Consider the following 23,349-nt stretch of genomic DNA (forward strand, 5'->3'; position numbering starts at 1 on the left):
TCTAAAACTAGATGGTGTCTGTCTAGTTCACCCTTACTTTTGCTTTATTTTATAGTACTAGCTTTTACTGTGTTATTTATTATTTATATAATAGCGGTTTGTAAATTATTGTTCACTGTCTATTTAATGTAAATGCAACATTGCAGAAGTAGGCAGCCAGTTAATTTTCTAGCTAAAGAAATGCAGTCAGTGGATTTAATAGTGAAGAGTATGGATCCTTCTATGTTCTTCCATAGTGTCTACCCAGAGGAAAGCATTGAACAACAAGCAAACATGTTGTATTTGTAGCATTATGTGTCACATATATGTTTCTGCAACTCATGCATAATCACAAATACTTAATAAATAAGCATGCTTACCCACAGCTACTTGTTGTCATTCCATGCAGAGCAGCATCATGCCTGCCATTTCTTGTTTGTTATTTGTCTTTTCATTGCTGTAACAAAATACCTGAGACAATCATCTTAAAGGGGAAAGATTTATTTTAGCTTATTGTTTTAGAGCTTTCATTCCATGATTGCTTTTGAGTCTGTGGTGGGGACGTGGAACCTGTAGAAGGTGTGTAGAACAGTGCTGCTCACCTCATGGACAGAATGCAAAAGAGAGAGACCAGTATCTCATAATCCCCTAGGTGAGCATATGCCCTGTGATCTGAGACTTTCCATCTGGCCCTGTCTCTTAAATGTTTCCATTACCTTCTAATAGCGCCACCCAGAGGACAACTGGGACTTTGGGAGACATTCTATACCCAGGCTATCACATCTTGAATCCCAAGAGTTGACCACCATCAGTCACTTGTGGAAACATAGGAAAAAAAGCAAAAAGGAGTTAAGATCATAACCACCTATCCTGCACAAAGATCTAATGTTGAGAGTGAGTGAGATGGATTGTATGGAAAATGGATCAGAGTTCCTTTCTCATAACAACACAAACATAGCAAATCAGAATAGCCTATGTCAAAGTCCTTTGAGGCATATTTTGGAGGAAATGGGGCTTTTGGAAGGCAATTAGGGGTACATTGGTTTACAAAGTAGAGAACCTATGATCAGAATAGGTACTCTTAAGAGGCAGTGAAAGGACCAGAGTTCTCACTTTCAGAACACGTGAAGATACAACCAGGAAGCAGCCACCGAGGAATGGGAGGAGGGCTCTCACCCGAAGCTGCTGTGCTGGCCCTCAAGCCACATAGAATGCTAACTCTTCCAGCCTTCAGAATGCTTAAGAATAAATGCTTCTCTGAGGCATTTGGTTTATGGCATTCAGTTACAGCAGCTCAATGGATTAAAATGCCATTAGCTACTCAATTGCCACTGCTCTACTCTTCTTTCTTCTGGGGTTTATTGAAATAATTTTGATGCAGCTAGATGTCATCCATCTGTTTCTAAAACTTTTGGAGTATTTAACTAATTTGCAATGTTCACACCTGAATATCACTAAAAGACTAGAGGAAAAGCTTTTCTTGTATTCTCATCATTCGCTTCATTTCTATTGCTCTGCCCTGACTGGTAATGTATGTGCCTAAGTATATACCTGTGTGTGTGTGTGTGTGTGTGTGTGTGTGTGTGTGTGTGTGTAACTCAATGACATAAACTTGATGACTTAAATAAGAAACATATATAATTATACATGTATATGTACACACACACATGCACATACATACGGAACAGAGTATTCACAGCAATGACAACAGAAAACTATGCTAATAACAGTAATAGTAATAATAGTACATTATTAATTTAGGATATTATTTCATTCTCTCTCTCTTTCTCTTTCTCTCTCCCTTGCTCTCTCTGTCTTTCATTTCTTTTGTGGTACTGGGGATTGAGCTTAGCATCTTATAAATGCTAAGAAAATACAATTGAGCTTAATCCCCAGCTATTTATTTATTTATTTATTTATTTATTTATTCATTTACTTATTTATTTTGAGGCAGTGTTTAAAATGTTTTATTATCATTTCTTTCTTTAAGAAGTAACATGATTACACTGAAATATTTTGTATAGGTGGAGAATTTGGAAAGGGAGTGAGTAGCAAACATACTATAGGAACAGTGACAAATTATACTTTATTTACATTTTCCACAGCCCGCCCCCGAGGTCCCAGATTGTATATGGTAGAGGCTTTGTCTTTTATGTAGGGACAGGGGAGGCCTCTGATATTTGTAGATCCTGGTCATAGGAGGAATGATTCTCTAGAGTGGACCTCTTGCCTCTCCTGACAGCCAGCTGTGGTCTTTACTCCACAGGTAGTCCTGGGTATCCAGACCTTGACGTTGGACCGCTCCCGTTGAGTTTTCTATTATTTTTTGGTTACTTTTCTACAACCTCAATATGCCTTCACCTATGCCCTAACAGAACTTCTGGAGATAAAATATAGTCTGGGAAGTATCTTATTAAGGTGTCCAGGCTAGCCTTGAACTTGTGATCCTTCTGCCTTAAGTTCTTGCATAGCTAGCATTACAAGCCTGTGCCACCAGGTTCCCCTACTTGCTTTCCTTTCTTGTCTCTAAAATGGAAGGAAATAATGCACAAGCATGATTGCATTGTTATAGGCAGTATGTTTATCGATGGGGATTTTAATTAAGCTGTAACTGAAAAAAGAATATAGAGAAGGTTTGGGGAGGGAAATTATTTCAACTTAGTCTTGTGACTTTTATGAAGTTGAAACAACTTCTTGGGTAACTCAGCAGACTCTAGATATAAATGTACTTAATGCAACATAAATTACTAGAACAAGCCTTCCTGTTGAACAGTGATGCAACCCAAGTCACTCTGCTGAACTGCTGTCAGTCAAATTCCTTCTATCTAGAGCCTCCACATGATGCTTGCAACTAAGAATAGAGCTAGGGTCATACATGGGTAATAATATCTGCTCTGCACAGAACAAGTAAGCATCACAGAATTTCCTATCACAGGCTTTGCTCACTTGTGCAATCAAGAGCAACACCCTACTGTGGTCTCTTTACCAATTTTCAAACATTAAACTTTGAACTCATTTATCAGAAGATAGGCACGAACCTGTGAAGGTAAATATGGAAACAGTATCAAATGCAGTCTAAGTAGAGAGGTTCTTCCTTTCTCTGAATTCCTTTTGGACAATTTGTGGGATTCCCCTGCCTTTATTCATTCCCTTCACCATTCTCATTCACATACATGTGAAGGAAAGAAAGCATTGCCATAGTGGGTTTGTGTGTGTGAGTGTGGTGTGTGTGTGTGTGTGTGTGTGTGTGTGTGTGTGTGTGCAGTGAGTAAAGAGTGGGCCTATGAATGCTATTAGTGAAAACAAGGGAACTCTAAAATGAGTGATGTCCCACATAACAACAGCAGCCAAACTGTATCCCAAACTTGTTCGTGATGGGGAAACTGACTCTGATCCAAGTCTCATTCTGGGTTCTGTATTGGCACTGTACGTAAGAACAGAACATGCCCATGTACTTCTCACAGAATATTCTAAGAGACACTTTAACAGAGTAGCAGTAAGTGACAAAGTGATAATATCTTCCATTTCATTGCCCATCATTATCCTGCTTGAAGATTTCTTTTTTTCCTTTTTAAAGAATCATACCACAGGAAACCATTGTTAATTGTTGCTAGTTGGCAATCTGTAGACGGGGTTTAGTTTTATGAGTCACAATTTCACATAAGAATTCATGTTTCTGCATGCAGACTCATATGGAAAATGTAATTAAATAATTCAAGCAAGGCCTTGGCTGTCTACCTCTTTGACTTATTTGAACTTCGGGCCAAGATAAGTCTGAAAGGAAGAGAGTGATGGCTTATGAAAATGAATCAAGGGTGGGGCTGAGAGGAAGGAGGGGCTACCATTTCTTTTTTAAAAGTTTCTTCAGTTACAAATTACCTAACTCTTCAGCCACGGTCTCTTACTAAAGGAACAGATTGCAAATTCTGCTCCAGCAGAGGGAAATAAGGTATTGTAAATATTTCTTTGGTTAAAATGTTTATTTATGTTTTTCCATATTGTGGGTACCTTGCTGAACAAGCAAACACTTAAGATCCCTACTCACAACTCAGAATAATAGATGAGGCTTCATTCCCTAAGAATTTTTCTGTGCAAGTCAGAAACTTAAACTTGAATGGGTTTAAAGTTTTTTGTTGTTGTTGTTTTGTTTTTTTTTCTTTTGGGTTAAAAGTTTTTATTCAGGGCGAAGGAGAAGACACGTTAATTATAAGGAAGCTTTGGAAGTTGTTTTGCCAGAAGTTGTGAGAACATGAGTGGGATTTCTTTCCTCCAGTTGTATTTGAATTTGCCAACTATTAGCTTGTATCTGTCACCTTAAACAAAGAGAAATAGAATATTATATTCTTAGGATAATTAAGCGCATACAGTCATGACACGTCAGATGTGTTGCTTGATGGCATGAACTTTGATATGTGGAATGGTTTGTGAAGCTGCCATCTACCTAGCATCTGCTCTTCTGCCTGTCAGCAGTCCAAGGCTGTTATCTTTCTCTCCGATAAATTATCTAAGTCCTAATGCCTACCTTACTCTTCAAACAACACCTTCCTCAGATAAAAAGCTCCAGGCAAATAGGGAAGGGCTGGGAGGCAGCAAAGATGCTAAATTTGGTTGTGCTCAGCTTCATGAAGAAGGTGGCACTGTCAGTATTATCTTAAGTAAGGAAAATGGTCTTGGGTATTCTTTCATGGGACAAGAACGAGGAAGCTCTCTCTTACTCCATCCTGAACTTCCTTCTCATCCCTCTGCTGAACTCCTTTTGCCCCCTAGTAGCCCTTCATTATTCAATCTCTCTCTAACCATCAAAATCCCAAAGGCCAGGAGCTATTCTGATGCAAGCATTTTGAGAAGAGAACTGCACTTCCAACTGTGACATTAGCTATGTATAACTAGTCATCTTATTTAACTAACTCTCTGGTCCTGAGTTTCTTCACAGATTAAATGAAATTTTTTGACTAGAGAGGCTCTCAGGTTTTTCCCAATGCTCTTATGCTAGAAGTGTATCTTTTTATAATGATATTTTGATGAGTTTTTGATTTTTTTTCTTACACTTAGTATCTCTTCAGTGTGCACAGATAATATATACATTTGTGTATTTTAGATATACATTCAGCTTATATAATTTAGAATGTCTGAAAATTTCTAAAGAGCAATTCGTTTTGAAAATGACACAGTAGGGCTCAAGGGAGATAGCTGGTAAATTGCTTGTGTCACAAAAAGGGGTACCTGAGTTTGAGCCCAAGAAATGACATAAAAATCCAGACAGAGTACTTCATATTTACAATGCCAGTCTTAGGGAGGTGGAGATCTGTAGATTCCCTGGAGTTTGCTGGTCAGCCAGCCTACTCTACTTGGTGAATCTCAGGCCAGTGAGACACCCTGACTCAAAAAACCTGGTAGGCAGTTCCTGAGTAGCAACACTTGAAGCTGTCCTTTGACCTCTATACATGCACCCCCACATGCATCTGTACACACACACACACACACACACACACACACACACACACACACACACACAGAAAGAGAGTGAGAGAGAGAGAAAACAACACAATATGCTTCTTATTGTTCAATAGCTATGTATATAATCTCATCTTAAAATTCTGCACCTTTCAGAAATCACTTCTGACTGGTTTGATGGCTCATTTAATACTTCCTTACATTTGATTTTAAAAGGTGGGGTTGTCATGTATATGTTTCAGGATATACCTCATAAGTCACCGGTGATATTAATAATGATAAAGGTAAGTGGATATTAACTTTCCACAAGAAGCTACCTCTTTCGTCATAAAGAAGTACAGTTTTCAGGAACTTATTACACATGGATAATCCAGATAATCTTAAACTACAAGCTGAAAGATAAAACCCCAGGTTTTAAGGCATTGCTTTCCCTCTGCTTTTTACAGTCAGTGAGGTTTGGCCAAGGGGCCAAACATTATCCTTGTGAATGTCATTCATGAGTTTTAGAAATATAAAGGGTACTGTAAGTGCTGTAACCAAAACATCACCTGAATGAATAAAATCTTAAAAGAATTAGAGAAATTTAAAAAATACAGAAAGTTTCCAAGAGCTTATGAGAGGGTAGACTACAGCACAGGAATGTTTTTCTAAAAAATATTTTATTTATTATTTTTATTTTATGTGTATGAATGTATTGCCTGCATGTATGTAAGTGCACCCATGTTGTGTAATGACAGAGGAAGTCAGAGGAGGACATGGGATTCCCCTGCAGCTGGAGTTACAGACAGTTGTTAGCTGCCATGTGGGTGCTGAGAATCAAATCCAGGTCCTCTGCAAGAGCATTCAGTGCTCTTAACTGCTGAGCCATCTCTCCAGCCCTGCATAGGAATGTTTTTATTTCTTCAAATACTGTTCATTTGGGTTCACCAAGAGCTTTCACAGTGGGTAGAAGCCACACCTAGGGTGTGGCCTAGAGGCTGGGAAACGGTTTAGTGAATCTTATGACTGAGAGGGATGTTAAGAGTGTCAAAGGATGATGAAACCAAAACTCTACACATGCCTCTCCTTGATTCTATTTTTATTTTTATTTATTTTTTTTACCACCGAGACAGAACCTCTGACTTTCCCAAAGCCCTTGTGGTAGGTTTCTCAGAGGGCAGGTGATATGGGGCAAGACAAAACTCTATAAGCACAAGTACCTATAGGAGTTCTTAGAACTAGATATTTAAATTAAACACCAGGGCAGTTAGAGGTGAAGTTTAAAAGATGAATGTGTTATAACAAAGAAAGAAAATTTGAATTCTCTTGTTCAAGAGTAAGGAAAGAAAAGGCAAACTACTTTCAACTTCTGTATAAGAATTCCCACTTAATTGTATATGATCTCAAGTTACAGTAAATAAAATATGACTGTGTTCCAGATAGTAAACATTATATACAAATCATAGATAGCATCTGTAAGCACCTGTTTGAGGCAAAGTGCTGAGCTACATGCGGTTGGATGTTCAGAGAGTGTGTGAAAAAAATTTTACTCCCAAAAAAGCTTGGAAAGACTAGATACAGGCATATAAGCAAGTGGTATAATAAATGTCAAAGAAGTGGCAAAATTATGTCATAGCATTCACCTGCCAATGGGTCACAATTCAGATGTTTTCTGTGGTTCAATAGCCCTAAATTTTTAGGGACAATCTCTTGAGTTCTTTGGATTTCAGTGTAACAATATGTAAAACAATTATGTTGGGGTAGAATTGTATTGAAATTCATTCAGTTTTTTAAAATAGTTGTATATAGAGATAGGTATCCATATATGGATGGATGATTTTACAGAAGTAAACTAAATGGAAAGGATTTAACACTGAGGAGCTCTCGGTTTTTTGCTTTGCTCACAGGTTTCCTCAATGGCCTCACTAGCAGCATCCATCAACCAGTTTGCCCTGGAGTTTAGCAAAAAACTTGCTGAATCTGCTGAGGGTAAGAACATCTTCTTTTCTCCCTGGAGCATCTCAACTTCTTTAGCCATGGTGTATTTGGGCACCAAAGGTACCACTGCAGTCCAGATGGCCCAGGTGAGTGGGAAAAGCCAACCAAACTCTGACATCTTAAAGTTAAATATCTATATTCTCTTGAAAACCTATTCACCCATGTTTTACAACAGGATCTTCCAAAACAAATAAATACATAAATTGCTACATAAAAAATAAAGACCATTGAAGAATATCAATGTGCTGGATAGCTTTGTTCTCAACTTGACACACCTGGGTTGGGGGAGCCTCAGTTGGTGAATTGCCTTCATTGGACTGGCCTGTGGCCATGTCCATGGGGCATCTTCTTGACTGTTGAGTGATGTGGGCAGGCCCAGCCCACTGTGGGTGGTGCCACCCCTGGGCAGGTGGGCCTGTGTTGAGTAAGAAGGCAGGCTGAGCAGGGGCCAGGGGAGTGAACCAGTAAACAGAGTTCCTCCATGACCTGTGCTTCAGCTCCTGCCTCCAGTTTCCTGCCCTGAGTTCCTACCTTGGGCTCCCCAATGAACTGTGACCTGGACATGTAAGCTGAATAAACCCTTTCCTCCCCAAGTTGGTATTGGTCAGAGTGTTTCTTCACAGCAATGGAGACACAAACTAGGACAATAAATTTGAAAATTGTTTGGAAAATCCTTTAAGAATCTGTATCCTCCAGCAAAATACATAGAGAAATCATGAGGTTATCATCCATTTTAGTTCAACACCAAATATGTTTTATTTTAATGATTAAAACGTCTCAAGAAGTAAGTATTCAAACTTCAAATTTTTTAGTGTCAGAAGGATTTTCTTGAAAAAACATAAGGAGACAGTTAAAAAGTTCTAGTGGGGTGTGATGGCTCACATCTGTAATTCCAGTACTTGGGAGGCTGAGTCAGGAGAGTAGCCATGAGTTCAAGACCAACCTGGACTACATAGTGAGGTCCATATTAGCCTGGAACTACAAAGTGAGACCCTGTCTCAAAAAACCAAAGAAAAACATCAAAAATAACTCTGTTTTTCATGTTTTTCTTTGTCATTCCTTTGTGTAAACCCCAGTTTCCTGATTAAATCTAAAAAAAAAACTAAAATATCAAACTAACACTGTATAAACATTATTGATCTGTTGTAAATGATATGTGCATAATCAGTAATCATTATATATGAATACAATGCTTAAGCATTAATATAGCAGATTTACTTTTAGGTGGATTGTAGTTTGAGTCATTACTGTATAAATATGTTCTTGAGTGTTGCCTGTCTTTTCTTTAACTATTAATAACCACTTAAAATGAGTCTAACAGCTTGCTGTGTATTTAATTTTCCTGCGGCAGGTGCTTCGTTATTCTGGGTCAACATGACTTGTATCAGGGTGTACTTATTCCTTATTATGAGCTGGGTCCAGAATGTGAGAGACAGAATGATCTATCTTCTGTTCTACTGTGGTACAATTCAGGGGAAACAGGGAGAGCCACATCCTTCCTGTTAACTTTCAGACAAAATGCTAAGGTGAACCTGAAGGTTAAGCCTGTATGTGTCAAGCTGTATTAAACAATGAGAAATAAAGCAATCAGGAAGAAAATTCTTGAGTTTTCCTGGGTTAATTGAAGCAATAATAGTTTTGTCTAAATGATGGTCTCAAACAATGAACCTGCATTTCATGTTTTCTACTCTTGTCTGATTAATATATATGTCTAACTGAGGGTAGTATGGTAACATATGCATGCAATGAATAATGATCAAATCCAGATAACTCTCCCCAAATCTCTGTATTTCTTTATTTTAGGAATCACTGAATTCATGTATTTTAATTCTTTTAACAGTACATAATAGATTTTTGTGAAATATCTTCACCTTGTTGTGGAGTAGAATACTCAAACTTAATATTTCTGCCTAACTGAATTTTGATACCAGTTACCCAACATTCCTCCATCTTCTCCCTGTTTTGGCCTCTATTGACCATGTTCTCCTGACAATATGGAGACAAAACAAACTAAAACCTAGTTTCTTCTACTGTAGTCTCACAACACACAAAGATCAATCCTGTAGACCATATTGGTTTTGGGTCCTCAAGTTGAATCAAATTCCGAGGCTATGTACCTACAAATATCACCAGATCCCACAGTCAGGGTAGTTCCCAGGGCTGTTCCTTCCCTACCTGAGATGCAGTCACAGGTCCAGGTTGTTTTATCTGTGCTTCCAACCAGAAAGCTGTAGATCAAGTTTGCCACAACATTTTCATCCATGTCAATTAATTTGCTAGTATGGCTCAGAGAACTCGGGAAAATACCTTTTTATTGGTTTATAATAAAGAGTACTACAAAGGATACAGATGAAGAGATGGGTAGGGCAAGGTAAGAGGCCAAAGGCTGACGGCATCATGCATACCCCCGCCTGGGGCACCAACCCCTGGGAATCGCCATGTGTTCAGATGTTCTCTGAACCCTGTCTTCTGGGTTTTTAAGGAGACTTCATTGCATGATTGAAGGACAGATGGAAAGATGAGTGGGCAAGAATGTGATTTAATGCCAACAGACTAATGTTGAAGAAGCTCAGCAAGGATGTCTAGTCAAATTCTTCTTGGCCTCCTCCTAGGTATTGTGCGAGGGGTCCTTTTGCTTATGAATGCCCATTGTTTAGGAAAGGTCAGAGGATATCTACATGGCCTGATCAATGGCAGAAGGGTAGGGGAGGATTATATTTTTAGTTTCTATGACCTATTTTGGGAAGAGAAATTCTGGTTTCTATGGTCTGGGTAACAAGAAAAATCAGGTGAAAAGAGGCCAAGACAAAGTCAGTGCATGGCTGTAACCATTATTCTTTTGTGTGTCCTAGTGCAGTGATGTGGGAAATAAAGGTTATGGGAATCAGGAGCCAGGGGCCATGAATAGAAACAGAATGTATATACATTGTTCATATCTCCTCTCTAATTCTAATGATAAACGTCATGAGCTTCTGTATATAAGTGTCTGGCTCGCATCACTTAATGACCTCCAGTTCCATCCATGTTGTCATAAATGAGAGGATTTGCCTCATTTATGATTGAATAATATCACACTGTGTATAGTACATTTTCCTTATCTGCCAGATTTAACCTTAGTTGCTTCCATATTTTGACACTGAAACTTCTTTTATAACAACCATAGAGAAAAAGATGGAAAATGAGAGATTTTTGCCTCATGATATTTCCAGCATCATCTCATATATCCAAAAATATATGCAAACAAAGACAAGAGCACTTAAAATAATTTCATTTTTGTCTTTTTGAGATGGGGTCTCCCTGTAGCTCCAACTGGCCTGGAACTCACTATATAGACCAGGCTGACCTCAAACCCACAGAGATCCACCTGCCTCTGCTTCCAAGTGCTGTGATTAAAGGCATGTGCCACCATATCCAGCTTTAAATTTTTATTTAAAAGAGCTTTTGAGTTCCATTAGGACATGACATAAATCAGGTCAGAGCCTCCTTGTTTAGTTATTTATGTATTTTGTGGTCATAAGAATGATGGGCTTGCATTTATAGATGTATGATTTCATAAGGTTATTTTCTGCAAAGCATACTTACTTGTATTTTCGTTTAAATTACAGGCGCTTCAATTTAACAGAGGGCTGGACTTCACATCTGGTCCTGATAGTGAAAAGAAAAGGAAAATGGTATTTATATATTTTAATATCCATTTTGAGGAATTACTTTTAGCATATGTATTTTAGTGGTTGATTTAAGCAATTCTTAGAATATTTGTTAAAACCATTGAAGTTATAGGAACGTTTTTCAAAATACAAACTCTGTATTTTAAGGGTCTTATCCCTTGCTTGTCCTGCCTCCCTTTTACTCTCTCAATTTTTTTTGTTCCACTTTCAAATTTGTTCTTGTCTGCTTTTTCAACTTAAATAGGAAGAAAATCATGCCTTTTTAAAAGTTCTGTATTAATGACATTAAACAAAATATTTTAATCTATTTAAAGTAAATTGTTTTTAGATTTTCTTCTAATATATCAAATAATTTAACTGTGGACTGATCATATATATGTTTAACTTTTTTTTCTGATCCCTTTTCTTTTAAAGGAAATCAACTCAGGCAAGGTTGAAGAAATACTCTCCAATTTCCAGAGCCTTACTGGAGAAATTCTGATGCCTGCAAGTTCCTATATACTTAAAACTGCCAATAGGCTATATGGAGAGAAAACATATCCATTTCATAATGTGAGTGCAAATGTCTTTTGTTAACTAGTGGAAAAAGAAGAGCGAAGCAAGAAGTCAATTAAACATTTCTCTAGGGACTCCTGGGAAAATACTATTGTGGTCAGTATTTCCTGTTAAGAAATGGGTCTGACATCGGATCTTGTAGTCAGATCATTGTGTAGAATAAAGAGGTACCACCAGGAATGGCTCATGAACACATATAGAAATAGGCTGTTAACATTTGTTTCATAAGAAAAGACAGAGAGAAAAACAGCCATGTAGTAAGATAAATCTGAAAGAACCAAGGACCGTGTTGAAAAGGACTGTGACTGGAGTCTGTGTCTGCTGAAGGTTGTCTTTGGGAGCAACGCTGACCTTGGGATGAGAGTAGGAGAAAGTTTTTATATCAGGGTTTTAGAGATTTTGAGGGCAGGGAACATGGAATGATGCCAACTTCCTTCCTTTCTTGATGTCTGAAACCCCACCTATGGAAACCGTGATGACTCTGTCCAATTAAGACTTAAGTGCTCCTCAGAGTGGGACAGTCATTTGCCTCTTTCAAAATTTTACATCACTCCCTTTGGCAAAGATCAAAAGAGCGAAAGACTCAACCATTCAAGAGGCAAAGAGCAAGGTAGTTAGAGAGGACTGGTAAAATACAGTTGTCCTGGGGGTTCAAGCTGTGTGATCCAGTGAATCTTGGAAATTCAGAACTGGTTTTTGTTAATCTTAAAGCTATTCAGACAGAGTCTTAAAGACAGCCTTATTACTGGCAGGCTGTTAGACTCCTATTTGACTCATGACTAGGAAAGACAGTTGAGATCAGTGATCACTGGGAAACAAGAAGTACACAGGCATTCACATATCTTTTTACGAGTCCATAGCCTTGAGTTAACAGGAAGTGATGTCTCATGTTTATGTTTTCCTTTTGCCAGATTATAAATTCCAATTTGGATTAGGTGTTGCTGTAGCAACAACCTCAGTTATGGACAGTTAAGATAAGTGCCATGGAAAAAATATCAAAAGACCAGAGGTGGGAGCCTTGACTGCTCCCTCAGAATGACCTCACTTCTAGGTCACATTTCATGGCGGGATACAGTTTTCTTCAGGGTTAAACAATTCCTGGGGGTTTACTCCGTGGCAAACAGCTTCCAGAACTACAAGCCTCACTGTGTTTGCGGGTCTGCCACAGAAAGGCAACTTTGCCTCTCTACACCATTTGGTGACTGGAGTCACTCCTGTGATTTGTAGTCTTTGCTTTTCATTCTAGTCTCAGTTCCAGGCCTGAATACAAATAGACAAGGTGATACCAGAGTTCCAGAACCATGTGTGGCATGTATTTCTTCTGTAACTGGAGTTCTGTATGGCTACATGGTTTAAAGAAACCATAGGAGTGGTGGGGTGGGAGCTTGCAGTTGCCAAGCTCCATAATTGTTTTTGCTTTTGTCTTTTTGAGTCAGGTCTCCCTGTAGCTCCAGCTGACCTAGAACTTGCTATGTAGACCACTTGGGGCTTGAACTTACAGAGATCTGCATGCCTCTGCCTCCTGAGTGCTGGGATTAAAGACAAGTGCCACCATGCCCCGCCCTAATTCGATTTTTTTTAACTTAAAAAAAAACTTTGAGAAGTTCATACATGAATACAATGTGTTTTGATCAAATCCATGTCCGCTCCCTCTCCTCCAACACCTCCTATATCTTCCCATCACTTTTTTCTGACAACTTTCTTTCTTTCTTTCTTTCTTTCTTTCTTTCTTTCTTTCTTTCTTTCTTTCTTTCTTTCTTTCTCTCTTTCTCTCTTTTTCCTTCCTTCTCTCTCTTTATTTATTTATTTATTTATTTATTTACTTAATGTATGAGTGTTATGTCTGCATATACATAAGTGCATCCATGTCATTTAGTGCCCGTGGAGGCCAAATAGGGCGTTGGATCCCATCTGGAATTTCTGAAGAGGTTATCTTAAAATCTTCTAGGGATCAGAGAAGAGCTACCAAATACTTTTGACATTTTTGACTTTTGGAACAGAGTATGTCGCTAAGAGGCCCAAGGACATTTTGACTTTTAGCCAAGATACTGGCTACTTTTCTTCGGAGTCCTTTTACCCTAACTGCCTAGCCAATTCCTACCTCCTATTCTTATCACACCATCCTCTGAAGGGGTAACTCAAATTGCCGATAGGGAATCAGGATGCAGACCTCTCTGGCTTCTTCCATGCTGAACAGGGATGCAGGGTGAGGCAATTGGAATACCCCTTCAGTGGGTCTATCTAAAAGACTCCCAAATTGTGTAACTCTTATCTGTAAGGAGAAAAGAAGGTCTTTGACTGGTGGTAGGGGATGTGAAGAAGTAAAGGCAAGAGTAGTTAGCATTATACATTCTATACAGGGAACCAGAAAAAGTCAGAACAGGGCAAATTCCAAATGTTCATATCAGAGTCCATTCGGAATTTCTTGATGAGAGCTTCCAAAAACATCCCTCTATTGGGTTCCTCCTCATTTTTCTTTTGTCTGCCAAGGCTGGACTCGAGGATGATAGGCTCAGGATTTGTTTTCAGGCACTTTGACAGTTGCTCGAGTGGCTAGGATCAGTGTCAGTTCCCTCTCAAAGGCTTCTAGATAGGGGAAGAAAACAAACTTAGTCATCATTTTAGAAAAATTGTGGGTTGTCTCCCTTAGCTACAGGTGGGCACTACAGTATTGCAGACCAGGATTTGAAGTCTTACATCTGAGCAGCACTTTCTGCTTAGAAACAAAATCATCAATGAGAAATAATTGTCTAAATAACATTTTATATGGACTTAAGCCTAATGTCTGGGAAGTATAATCCCTTGAACTCTTAAAGAAATATCACTTTATTCTTTGTGTATATTTTCCTTTTGGATGTTTAAGACAATACAGTTGGCCCAAATAAACCAACAATTTATTTTTACTCTTCAGGTTGTTGGAGAATCTGTTCCTCAGAGGTCACATGGGCTTGGGAGGAACCCCTGGCTCCTTTCTTTAACCAGTTCCATCTATGTGAAGATAAACAAAAGGTCCTGCTCGACTGTGGCTGATATCACTTGGAGTTGACCCTCCTCTTTGTAGACTGGACACTGGTTCAAGTCCATCTAGTGGGGTCTCCATGGCCTCCCTGAACAGGGGGACAGATGACTCACCATAGTTGCAGGACATTTTGAGAGATGCTTCATAGACCCCTGGAACTTAGTTGACCTTGGAGGGCAAGGAGCAAAACGTGTCATTTAAGTCCCACTGACCAGATTAGTATAGGCCTCAAAGTATGGTTGTTAAACATCCAAGAAGTTTAGTTCCACCAGTCTGGTACTTTTAATTACCATGTGCTATGTAGATAAAGTTGGGCAAAACCCAAAAGTTCTCAGATAAACTTGACTAGACATATATTTTGTTCCTTAAACTAGTGACTAAACTATGACCTTAGAAATTTTAAGATTATATGTTTATTATTATTATTATTATTTATTTTTATTTTATGTGTATGAGTGTATTGCCTGCATGTATGTGAATGCACCTGTGTCATGCAATGCCGCAGAGGTCAGAAGAGGGCTTCAGATTCCCCTGGAACTGAAGTTAAGGATGGTTCATAGCTGCCATGTGGGTGCTGGGAATCAAAACCAGGTCCTCTGCAAGAGCAGTCAGTGCTCTTAACAGCTGAGCCAACTCTCCAGCCCCAAGATTACATGCATATTATTTTTGTCTCATCTTTTATATACCATAGCAAACCTATACAGACCCTTATCACTTGCTTAGGCTTTCTCATTTTTTTCTGTCTATTTTGGAAAATATCTCCATTCGCGTATCCTTTTAACATCTTTTACATTCTCATTTTCCTTTTTAATAATTATGAGAATTAATAACATTAACAAATAAATTTTCCATCTGTTGTGAGAATTCTTTTCCTGGGGATACTGAGCAATGCTTACCCCCTTTTAAGGTTCTAGTGTCAAACCAATGTTTGATTAAAGTTTTCCCAGGGAACCAATGAATTTACTGAGCTTATTTACAGAGATGACTGAGGGGTTGCTGAGGTGTATGAGTGACCTGGGGGTATGCATACCAGAAAGCCTTTACCCAGCATGGATCAAGCCTTCTCTACCTAGCCTTCCCTTTAGTCCTCCCCAAATCCAGGAGACCATGTGTGATTGGGGCCAAATTACATACAGCTGGCTGGGAAGAGTGGATGGATACTCCAGTGAGGGTCCACTGACCCTGCTTGCCCCTCCTTTAATGAAGGAGCACAGCCATCAATAAGCACAGTTGTGATGATGTTCAGCAAGCAGGCACTGCCTAATTCGATTTTATAAATAACATAAATAGGCCTTATTTCTCAGTTTGGGACAAGCAATATAGAAGGGGATTTTGCCCATGTCTTTCAGAAATATTTAGAGGATGTGGAAACATATTTTGGTGCAAAGCTACAGTCTGTTAACTTTACAGAAGCTCCTGACCAGATCAGGATGGAGATCAACTCTTGGGTGGAAAGCCAGACTGAGGGTAAGTTGACCCCAAAAGGCACTTGCCAAAGGCTTTCTCCAAGCTTCATCTTGTCTGTATGAAATTGTGTCATGTATGGCTATATGTTTCTTTAGTGAAGTGTGAGATGCATACTAAATTTTTAGAACTTTTGTTTCTGTTTTTTCTCATAAGTTTTAGATTTTCAGCCTTCCTGAGAAGTGTAGAAGCCAGGCCACCATTTTAACAAATAAGAAAAACATCACAGTCTACTAATTCCAAAGAGGAGTCCAGGGTAAAAGGGAAGGAAAAGGCAAATCAGAAATACAAAACATTGTTATTTTTTTATTTTAAAGATATATATGTAATAATTGATAACAAAAATAGGGCATTACCTTGCTGATACATGATCATAAACATCTTGAGTAATGAATGTCAAAATCCATCTCCAGAGTCATCCTCCATTAGGGATGTTGCCCTGGCTTGTAGCTTGTGGTATTGCTGGCAATCCATCCTGTTCCTGGGAATGCATCATTCTAGCCTTGCCTTTTACCACAAAGGCTTCTCTGTGTCTGTGTCTCTTTTGAGTCCCTGTATGTTAGCATGTGTCTTTTCGATATATAAGCCTAAATTCCCCTCTTCTTCCAAAGATTCAAGTCAACGAACTGAGGTTTACCTTAATTCAGTAGAGCATGATCTTAACTTGAATAAATCTGCAAAGATTCTGTTTCCTAATAAAGTCACATATTATCAGGTACTAGGGGTTAGAACTTAAATATGTCCTTTGAGAATGGGTCAAAGCTAAACCCACAACAGTGACATATTTCCACAAAAGTAAATAACCTGAATATTATCTTGAGTAGCAATCAGATAAATAAATCAGTTAGAACTTAAATATGTCCTTTGAGAATGGGTCAAAGCTAAACCCACAACAGTGACATATTTCCACAAAAGTAAGTAACCTGAATATTATCTTGAGTAGCAATCAGATAAATTCCAACTGAGAATTTGAAAACATTCTGAAAACAAATGGCAACTCTTCTTGAAAAGTGTCAAGGTCATGAAAAACAATGAATAAATGAGGGACTTTCAGAACAAAGGGGGCTATGGGAAAATTACAACTAAATGTAATTTGAGATCTCCAAATTTATTTTTGGCACAGGAAAATAAAGGGATTTTATCAGAACAACTGATAAATTTGAAAAAAAACTTGTTAAGAATATTTTATTAAAGCTAATTTCCTGGTCTGGATCCTTGGCAGACATAAAGTTCTATGGTTTAACAATAGTAAACAGGGCCTGGTGGCACATGCTTGTAATCCCAACCCTTTGGAGACTGAGGCAGGAGGATTATGAGTTTGAGGCCCACATGGGCTATCCAGTGAGTGCCATACTAGCCTTGGGCTATAAACAAAGACCCAGTCTCAAAAAACAGCAACAATTAAAATTACTTTATCATCACCATTTTTGTGAATGTGTTAACCAGGATACAACTATACCTTTTTTTCTAATATTTATTGCTAGGAGAAAAATTACTGTTGTGTAGTAGTATAATTCTACATTTAGAAGAATTTTTAATTTTGTTCTTCAGTTGACTTTCTTGCTAGCAATAGTATCTGTAAATAAGAACAGTGTATCCTCCTTTTATATAGCTAACCGCACATTTCATTTTCTCTGCCTCGATTCATTAGTTAGCATGTTGGGAACATGTTAAATGATGGTAGTCCCAGAAGATGGATGCTGCTACTGTTTTTGTTTACTGTTGTTAGGGAATTAGGAATTTTAACTCTTTCCCTGGTAAACATTAAGATTAAAAGTTGAAAGAGTCGCAGATAGGAAAGAAAAGAAACCAACCTCCTAGAATCCATATTTGCCTTTGTTAGTCCATGAGGAATGATCATTGACCAGTGGGATACTGCAGCAGCTGCAAAGCCCAACCAGCAGGGAAGCTCAAGTACTTTTGCAAAGGTGCAGAGCCATGGTGGTTGGGTAGGGGATTGTCAAGGACTGCATTCTTAATAAAGGTCTCCAGAGGGTTTATTTGCAGAACCTAATGGTTGGGGTTTATGGGGGTCCCTTACGGGCTTGTTTGCCAAGCAAGGATTGCTTTATAGTTTTGGGGTAAATGGAGGTCTCCCTTCAACTGTGACTATGGAATGATTGATGGTTACTGAACAGGCAGCATATTATTTTTCCAGCATTTGTCTCTTGCCAGTTTCTGAATCAGTATTACAAGTGTTCTGATACTGAACTATCTGAAGCCATAGCCTTTAAAGAAAACTGTGTGGTTCCAGAAACATGGAAATCTGGTTATGTAATCCAAATACACATATTTCTACCAGCCATTTTGAACCCTGACCTTCTGTTCTTATAGGTAAAATTCCAAATCTCCTACCTGATGATGCTGTGGACTCCAAGACCAGGATGGTTCTGGTGAACGCCCTTTACTTTAAAGGAACTTGGGAACATCAGTTCTTAGTGCAAAACACCACAGAGAGGCCTTTCAGAATAAACAAGGTAGGAATTGGTTTAAAACCACTTTGAATTTTCCCATGACATTGCAAAACAGGCTCTATGATAAATCCACTCTTCTTTCTCACAACACGTTCCGGTAATATGGCTCTTATTAGGGAAGCAAAGGTGGGGCGAGGAGATCCTTCTCTGATTCTACAGAGAAATTTCTGCTTTCTTGTTTTGCTCTGAATACAGGCTATTCATACATTTTATCACTCAGTTCTGTCATACACATGTGAGATGGGTAGAGTAAACTTTATGCCTAGTTGGGAGAGGAGCTAGGAGCACCACAGATGGATTATATGTGAAGATGATGTTTATTTTCCTAAGACACTACCCGATTGTCTTCTAAAGCATCTGTACTGCGTTGTGCTCCCACCGGCAATGCACCTTCTGTTGTTTCACGTCTCTGCCAGGACGTAGTAGTGCGTTTTAGATTTTTGCCATTCTGTAGGCATGTTTAATGTGCAATTCCCCAGGGACATATCATTTTTCATAAGTTAAGTGTTGTCTTTGGTAAATTATGTGTTTGCATTTTTTACCAGGTTTTAAAATTGGATTGTTCATTTTGGTGTCCTCGAATTTAATGAAGTCTTTTTTATTTTGACATATTTCTTTATCAGATACGCATTATACTAATATCTTTCCTAATCTTATTGTTTGCTTTTCATTCACTTAGTGCATTTCAGTTCTTATGCTACCAAGACACTTTCTCAGATTCTCAAATGTATGTGAAATATATCTTAGTTTTGTATAGTTGGCATTTGCGTGATATTTGTTACATTATATATTCTTATAAATGCTTGGGAGAATTCACCTTGTTATGGCACTGCAGGCTGCTCTAGAAGTGCTAGAGACAGAAGATCTCTTACTGTCCATTGATGATATTGTTTGGTAGAATTTTCCAGAAGCAAGATCTGGAAAACTGCATTCAGCATTTACCAGAGGGTCACTAATTTTGCTAATATCCGAGACAACTAGAAAGCAATGATGATATAGTATTAGGAAACTAGTGAAAAATTTCTCCTATGATTTTGCTGTCTGCTTTTAATAGACTACAAGCAAACCAGTACAAATGATGTCAATGAAAGAAAAACTTCAAATCTTCCACATTGAGGAGCTGCAGACAATAGGCCTTCAACTCTACTATCAGAACCGTGACCTCAGCCTGCTTATATTGCTGCCAGAAGATGTTGAGGGCCTGGAACAGGTAGATAAGTTGGTCTGTCTGATAAAGATAGGTTCTGTGTTTTCCTTTATGCTTTATAGAGAAAAACATCAATACATGGTTTCCATGTTTCTTAATTTCTATATAAGAAAGAAATCCGCTTACTTTGAGTTTTAACTGCTTGGCCTTCAAACACCATACTTTACAAAGCTCGATAATTTTTTATATCTTATAATTTTGTGTGTATGAGTGTATTTCCTGCATGTATGTAAGTGCACTTGTATCATGAATGCTCACAAAGGTTGGAAGAGGGTGCCAGATCCCTTGCTACTGGAGTTAAAGACAGTTGTTAGCTACATGTGGGCACTGGGAATTGAACCTGGGTTCTTTGCAAGAGTAGCCAGTGCTCTTAACTGCTGAGCCATCTCTCTAACCCTTATGAAACTATAAATGTAATAATACTAGTCTACCATTCCCCCCAAAAGTTAAGTAATCTATACACACCTTGGGCACACCTTCCTCACATATTATTTAAGGGGGTTAATAGCCACAATTCTGCTAAGCCTGAGCAAATACATGCCTAAGTGGACCATTAGCTTCTCCTTCACTAGACCTCCTGTCTTTTTTGCTCAGTGCCTGATTTTTCATATGTGTCAGAATATTAATGGTTCCATGGCCTGCATTAGAAGATAGAAAATATTTCAATATTGTCTTACAAAATGTCTTCTGTAGAGAAGATAAACTAGGGCCAGTGTAGACCAATAGCTATTACAGTCACAGCTTAAATAAAGGCTTCTTCCTAAGAATACGGGGTCCAGAGATGAAGATCTTGCCACATTGTTAATATACATCATTCACAAATATGTCACTGACAGACTATGCTTAGGTCTAGACAACACTCAAAGTAGCAAATGCATATGCTTTGATACAAGCATGCCATTAAAAAAGCAAATGCATGAACATATATAATCATGTATGTCTACATATATGCATTTTAATTATAAATTTCAAAATATAAAGAAAAATAAAAGTACCTTTATGCTCACTGTAAAAAAAATTGCTCGTAAGACTTTGAATTTTTCTTTTTTTCCCCTTTTCATTCTTTCTGGGCATTGCTTATAAATTTTAATTATAAAGTGAAGAAATTTTATTCCAGATTTTGTTCTCAAAATCGCATGTTGATTACATTTACAGTTTGTGCACTCTATTAGTCAGTTTTATTGTTGCTGTGACCAAATACCTGACAGAAACAACTTAAGGGAGGAAAGACTCGTTTTGCTCTCAGTTCAGAGGTTTCCATCCATCCTGGCAAAGAGGCTGTGGCAGAGCAGTTCACCTCCTGGCAGATAAGAAGCAGGGTGGGGTGGAGATAGGAAGGGGCCAGAGCAAGACACAAGCAGGTCCCACTGTTCACAGTCCTACCACTTCCCAATGGTCTATTCAGATTTTGATACATCAGTGAATTAACTCTAACATGTTCAAACCTCATGTTGTAATTCTCCATGGAAGTGCTCTCACTGTCACAACTAAAGGTCTGCTTAAAGAGTCTCTTAAGGGCTGCATAATCTGATAAAATTTGCACTCAAAATTAGATATCATAACATGCCCTAACATGCAGTTTGCCCTGCAGTGTATATGTTGTTGTGGAGAAGACTTCTAAATACCTTTCAGTATTGGGAGTTTTAGTGTAGTTGATGTCTTGCATCCTGTGGGAGAAGTATTTCCCTTTGGAAATACTCTAAATCTATTCCTTTAGTGCTATTATCAAGATTCTCATCACTTAACCAGTGGATATTGCGTTGCCCTGAGTAAAGGGAGAGATCTTAGTAATTTTCTTTACTATTGTTTTTCTCTCTAATTCACGAACTCTTCCTGAATTCCAATCCTACAGCTGGAAAAAGCCATCACTTATGAGAAGCTGAATGAATGGACCCGTGAAGACATGATGGACTTGTTTGAAGTACAGCTTTATCTCCCCAAGTTCAAACTGAAGGAGAGTTATGATCTCAAGACAACCCTAAGCAGTATGGGCATGACTGATGCCTTTATCCAAAACAAAGCTGATTTCTCAAACATGTCTTTGGGGAGAAACCTGTATCTGTCCAATGTTTTCCACAAGGCTTTTGTGGAAATAAATGAGGAGGGCACAGAGGCTGCAGCTGCCACTGGGAGCGAGGTCGGTTTTCGAATTAAGGTCCCTTCCATTGAATTCAATGTAGATCACCCATTTCTTTTCTTTATCAGGCACAACAAAACTAATAGCTTCCTCTTTTATGGAAGATTCTGCTCTCCTTAGGCTCTGTGTCTCTGATTTTGCACCACCATCTGACAGTATAAAAAATATAACATGAGACGAAAAAGCACAGTTATCACAAAATAAGTCTGTAGCTTACACATTTTTTCACTTGTGAATAGTAATAAATAGGTCTTAAGATAATTCATTCTGGTGACCCTGTAAGGTCTATATAGAGACAATAACATCAAAAAATTATTTCCATATTCTCAGGATTTGTCTTAATGTAACTTTTTTTTATGTTATAAAAATGCTATTATTCAACTGAATGTCTTACAGTTCTTGAGCACTTGATCATTATGTTACTGTTACATTTTATATTAATTGATTAATGTAGAAAAATTTTTATAAATGTAATATATTGATAAATTAGAAGTTTCTCAAGAATATCATTCAACCACTCATAAAATTAATTCCCAGTACTTATGTCAAGATTAATGGAAAATTAATAAAGTATGTAGTTTAGTTAGTAATCATGTGCCTGTTGGGTGTTTTTGTTTCATCAAATGCACCATTACTTATTAGCATTAAGAAAACTATTGTTAGGGACATCTGAAAATTCTCTATATTATTTTTGTAAAAATTTTGTGAGTCTAAAATGATTCCAAAATAAAAATCATATTAAAAGTAATTGTATGTAGGGGCTGGAGAGATGGCTTAGCGCTTAGGAACACTGGTTGTTCTTGCAGAAGACCCAGCTTCGAATCCCAGCACCCACATGGCAGCTAACAACTATCCATAACTCCAGTCCCAGGGTATTTGACAGTCTCTTCTGACCTCTGTGGACATTGCATGACATGGGTGCACTTATCTACATGCAGGCAATACATGCATACATATAAAATAAAAATAAATAATTTTTTAAAAAAGAAAAAAATAATTGTATATAAAAGTTCTGCCATGATGACATTCTTTTTAAAAAATATTTTATTAAAAATTTATTATTTTTTATTTTTATGTGCATGAGTGTATTGCCTGCATGTGTGTAAATGTACCCGGAGGTCAGAAAAGGGTGTCAGATTCCCCTGGAACTGGAGTTGTGGACAGCTGTTAGGCATCATATGGGTGTTGGGAATTGAACTCAAGTCCTCTGCAAAAGCAGCCAGTGCCCTTAACCACTGAGTCATCTCTCCAGCCCCCACAATGGTATTCTTTATTGTTAAAATTCTTATTGGATAAAAGAGTAAATTTCTCATTTATAGAAACATAATCTGTTATATATAAAACATTTTTGATGATACCAACATCCCTAGAAAATTTGGCTGTGTTTTATAATTTCTATTTTGTGGTAAGGATTG

The 23,349-nt window shown here is 38.0% G+C and overlaps 1 protein-coding gene across 2 annotated transcripts; it reads left to right on the forward strand.

The window, feature by feature from the left end:
* Positions 1-3,889: 3,889 nt before the first annotated feature.
* On the forward strand, positions 3,890-22,305 carry Serpinb10 (serpin family B member 10). 2 transcript variants are annotated; one of them, XM_008840669.3, is made up of 8 exons: positions 3,890-3,928; positions 7,320-7,496; positions 11,016-11,081; positions 11,493-11,630; positions 16,002-16,119; positions 18,451-18,593; positions 19,645-19,800; positions 21,650-22,305. In XM_008840669.3, the coding sequence occupies exons 2-8, from the start codon at positions 7,329-7,331 to the stop codon at positions 22,052-22,054; spliced, it is 1,194 nt and encodes a 397-aa protein (XP_008838891.2). In that variant the 5' UTR covers positions 3,890-3,928; positions 7,320-7,328; the 3' UTR covers positions 22,055-22,305. The 2 variants fall into 2 exon arrangements, with proteins under 2 accessions (XP_008838891.2, XP_029423031.1); XM_029567171.1 differs by lacking the exon at positions 3,890-3,928 and having other exon boundaries at positions 7,373-7,401.
* The last annotated feature ends 1,044 nt before the right edge of the window (positions 22,306-23,349 follow it).

Source organism: Nannospalax galili, unplaced genomic scaffold (assembly GCF_000622305.1).
Source record: "Nannospalax galili isolate Female #2095 unplaced genomic scaffold, S.galili_v1.0 scaffold298, whole genome shotgun sequence".
NCBI lineage: Eukaryota > Metazoa > Chordata > Mammalia > Rodentia > Spalacidae > Nannospalax > Nannospalax galili.

Coding starts and splice junctions, on each gene's coding strand:
- Serpinb10 (XM_008840669.3), top strand. CDS start 7,329: ATGGCCTCACTAGCAGCATCCATCAACCAGTTTGCCCTGGAGTTTAGC. Junction 7,497..11,015: donor CTGCAGTCCAGATGGCCCAG/GTGAGTGGGAAA, acceptor TTTAAATTACAG/GCGCTTCAATTTAACAGAGG. Junction 11,082..11,492: donor GTGAAAAGAAAAGGAAAATG/GTATTTATATAT, acceptor TTTCTTTTAAAG/GAAATCAACTCAGGCAAGGT.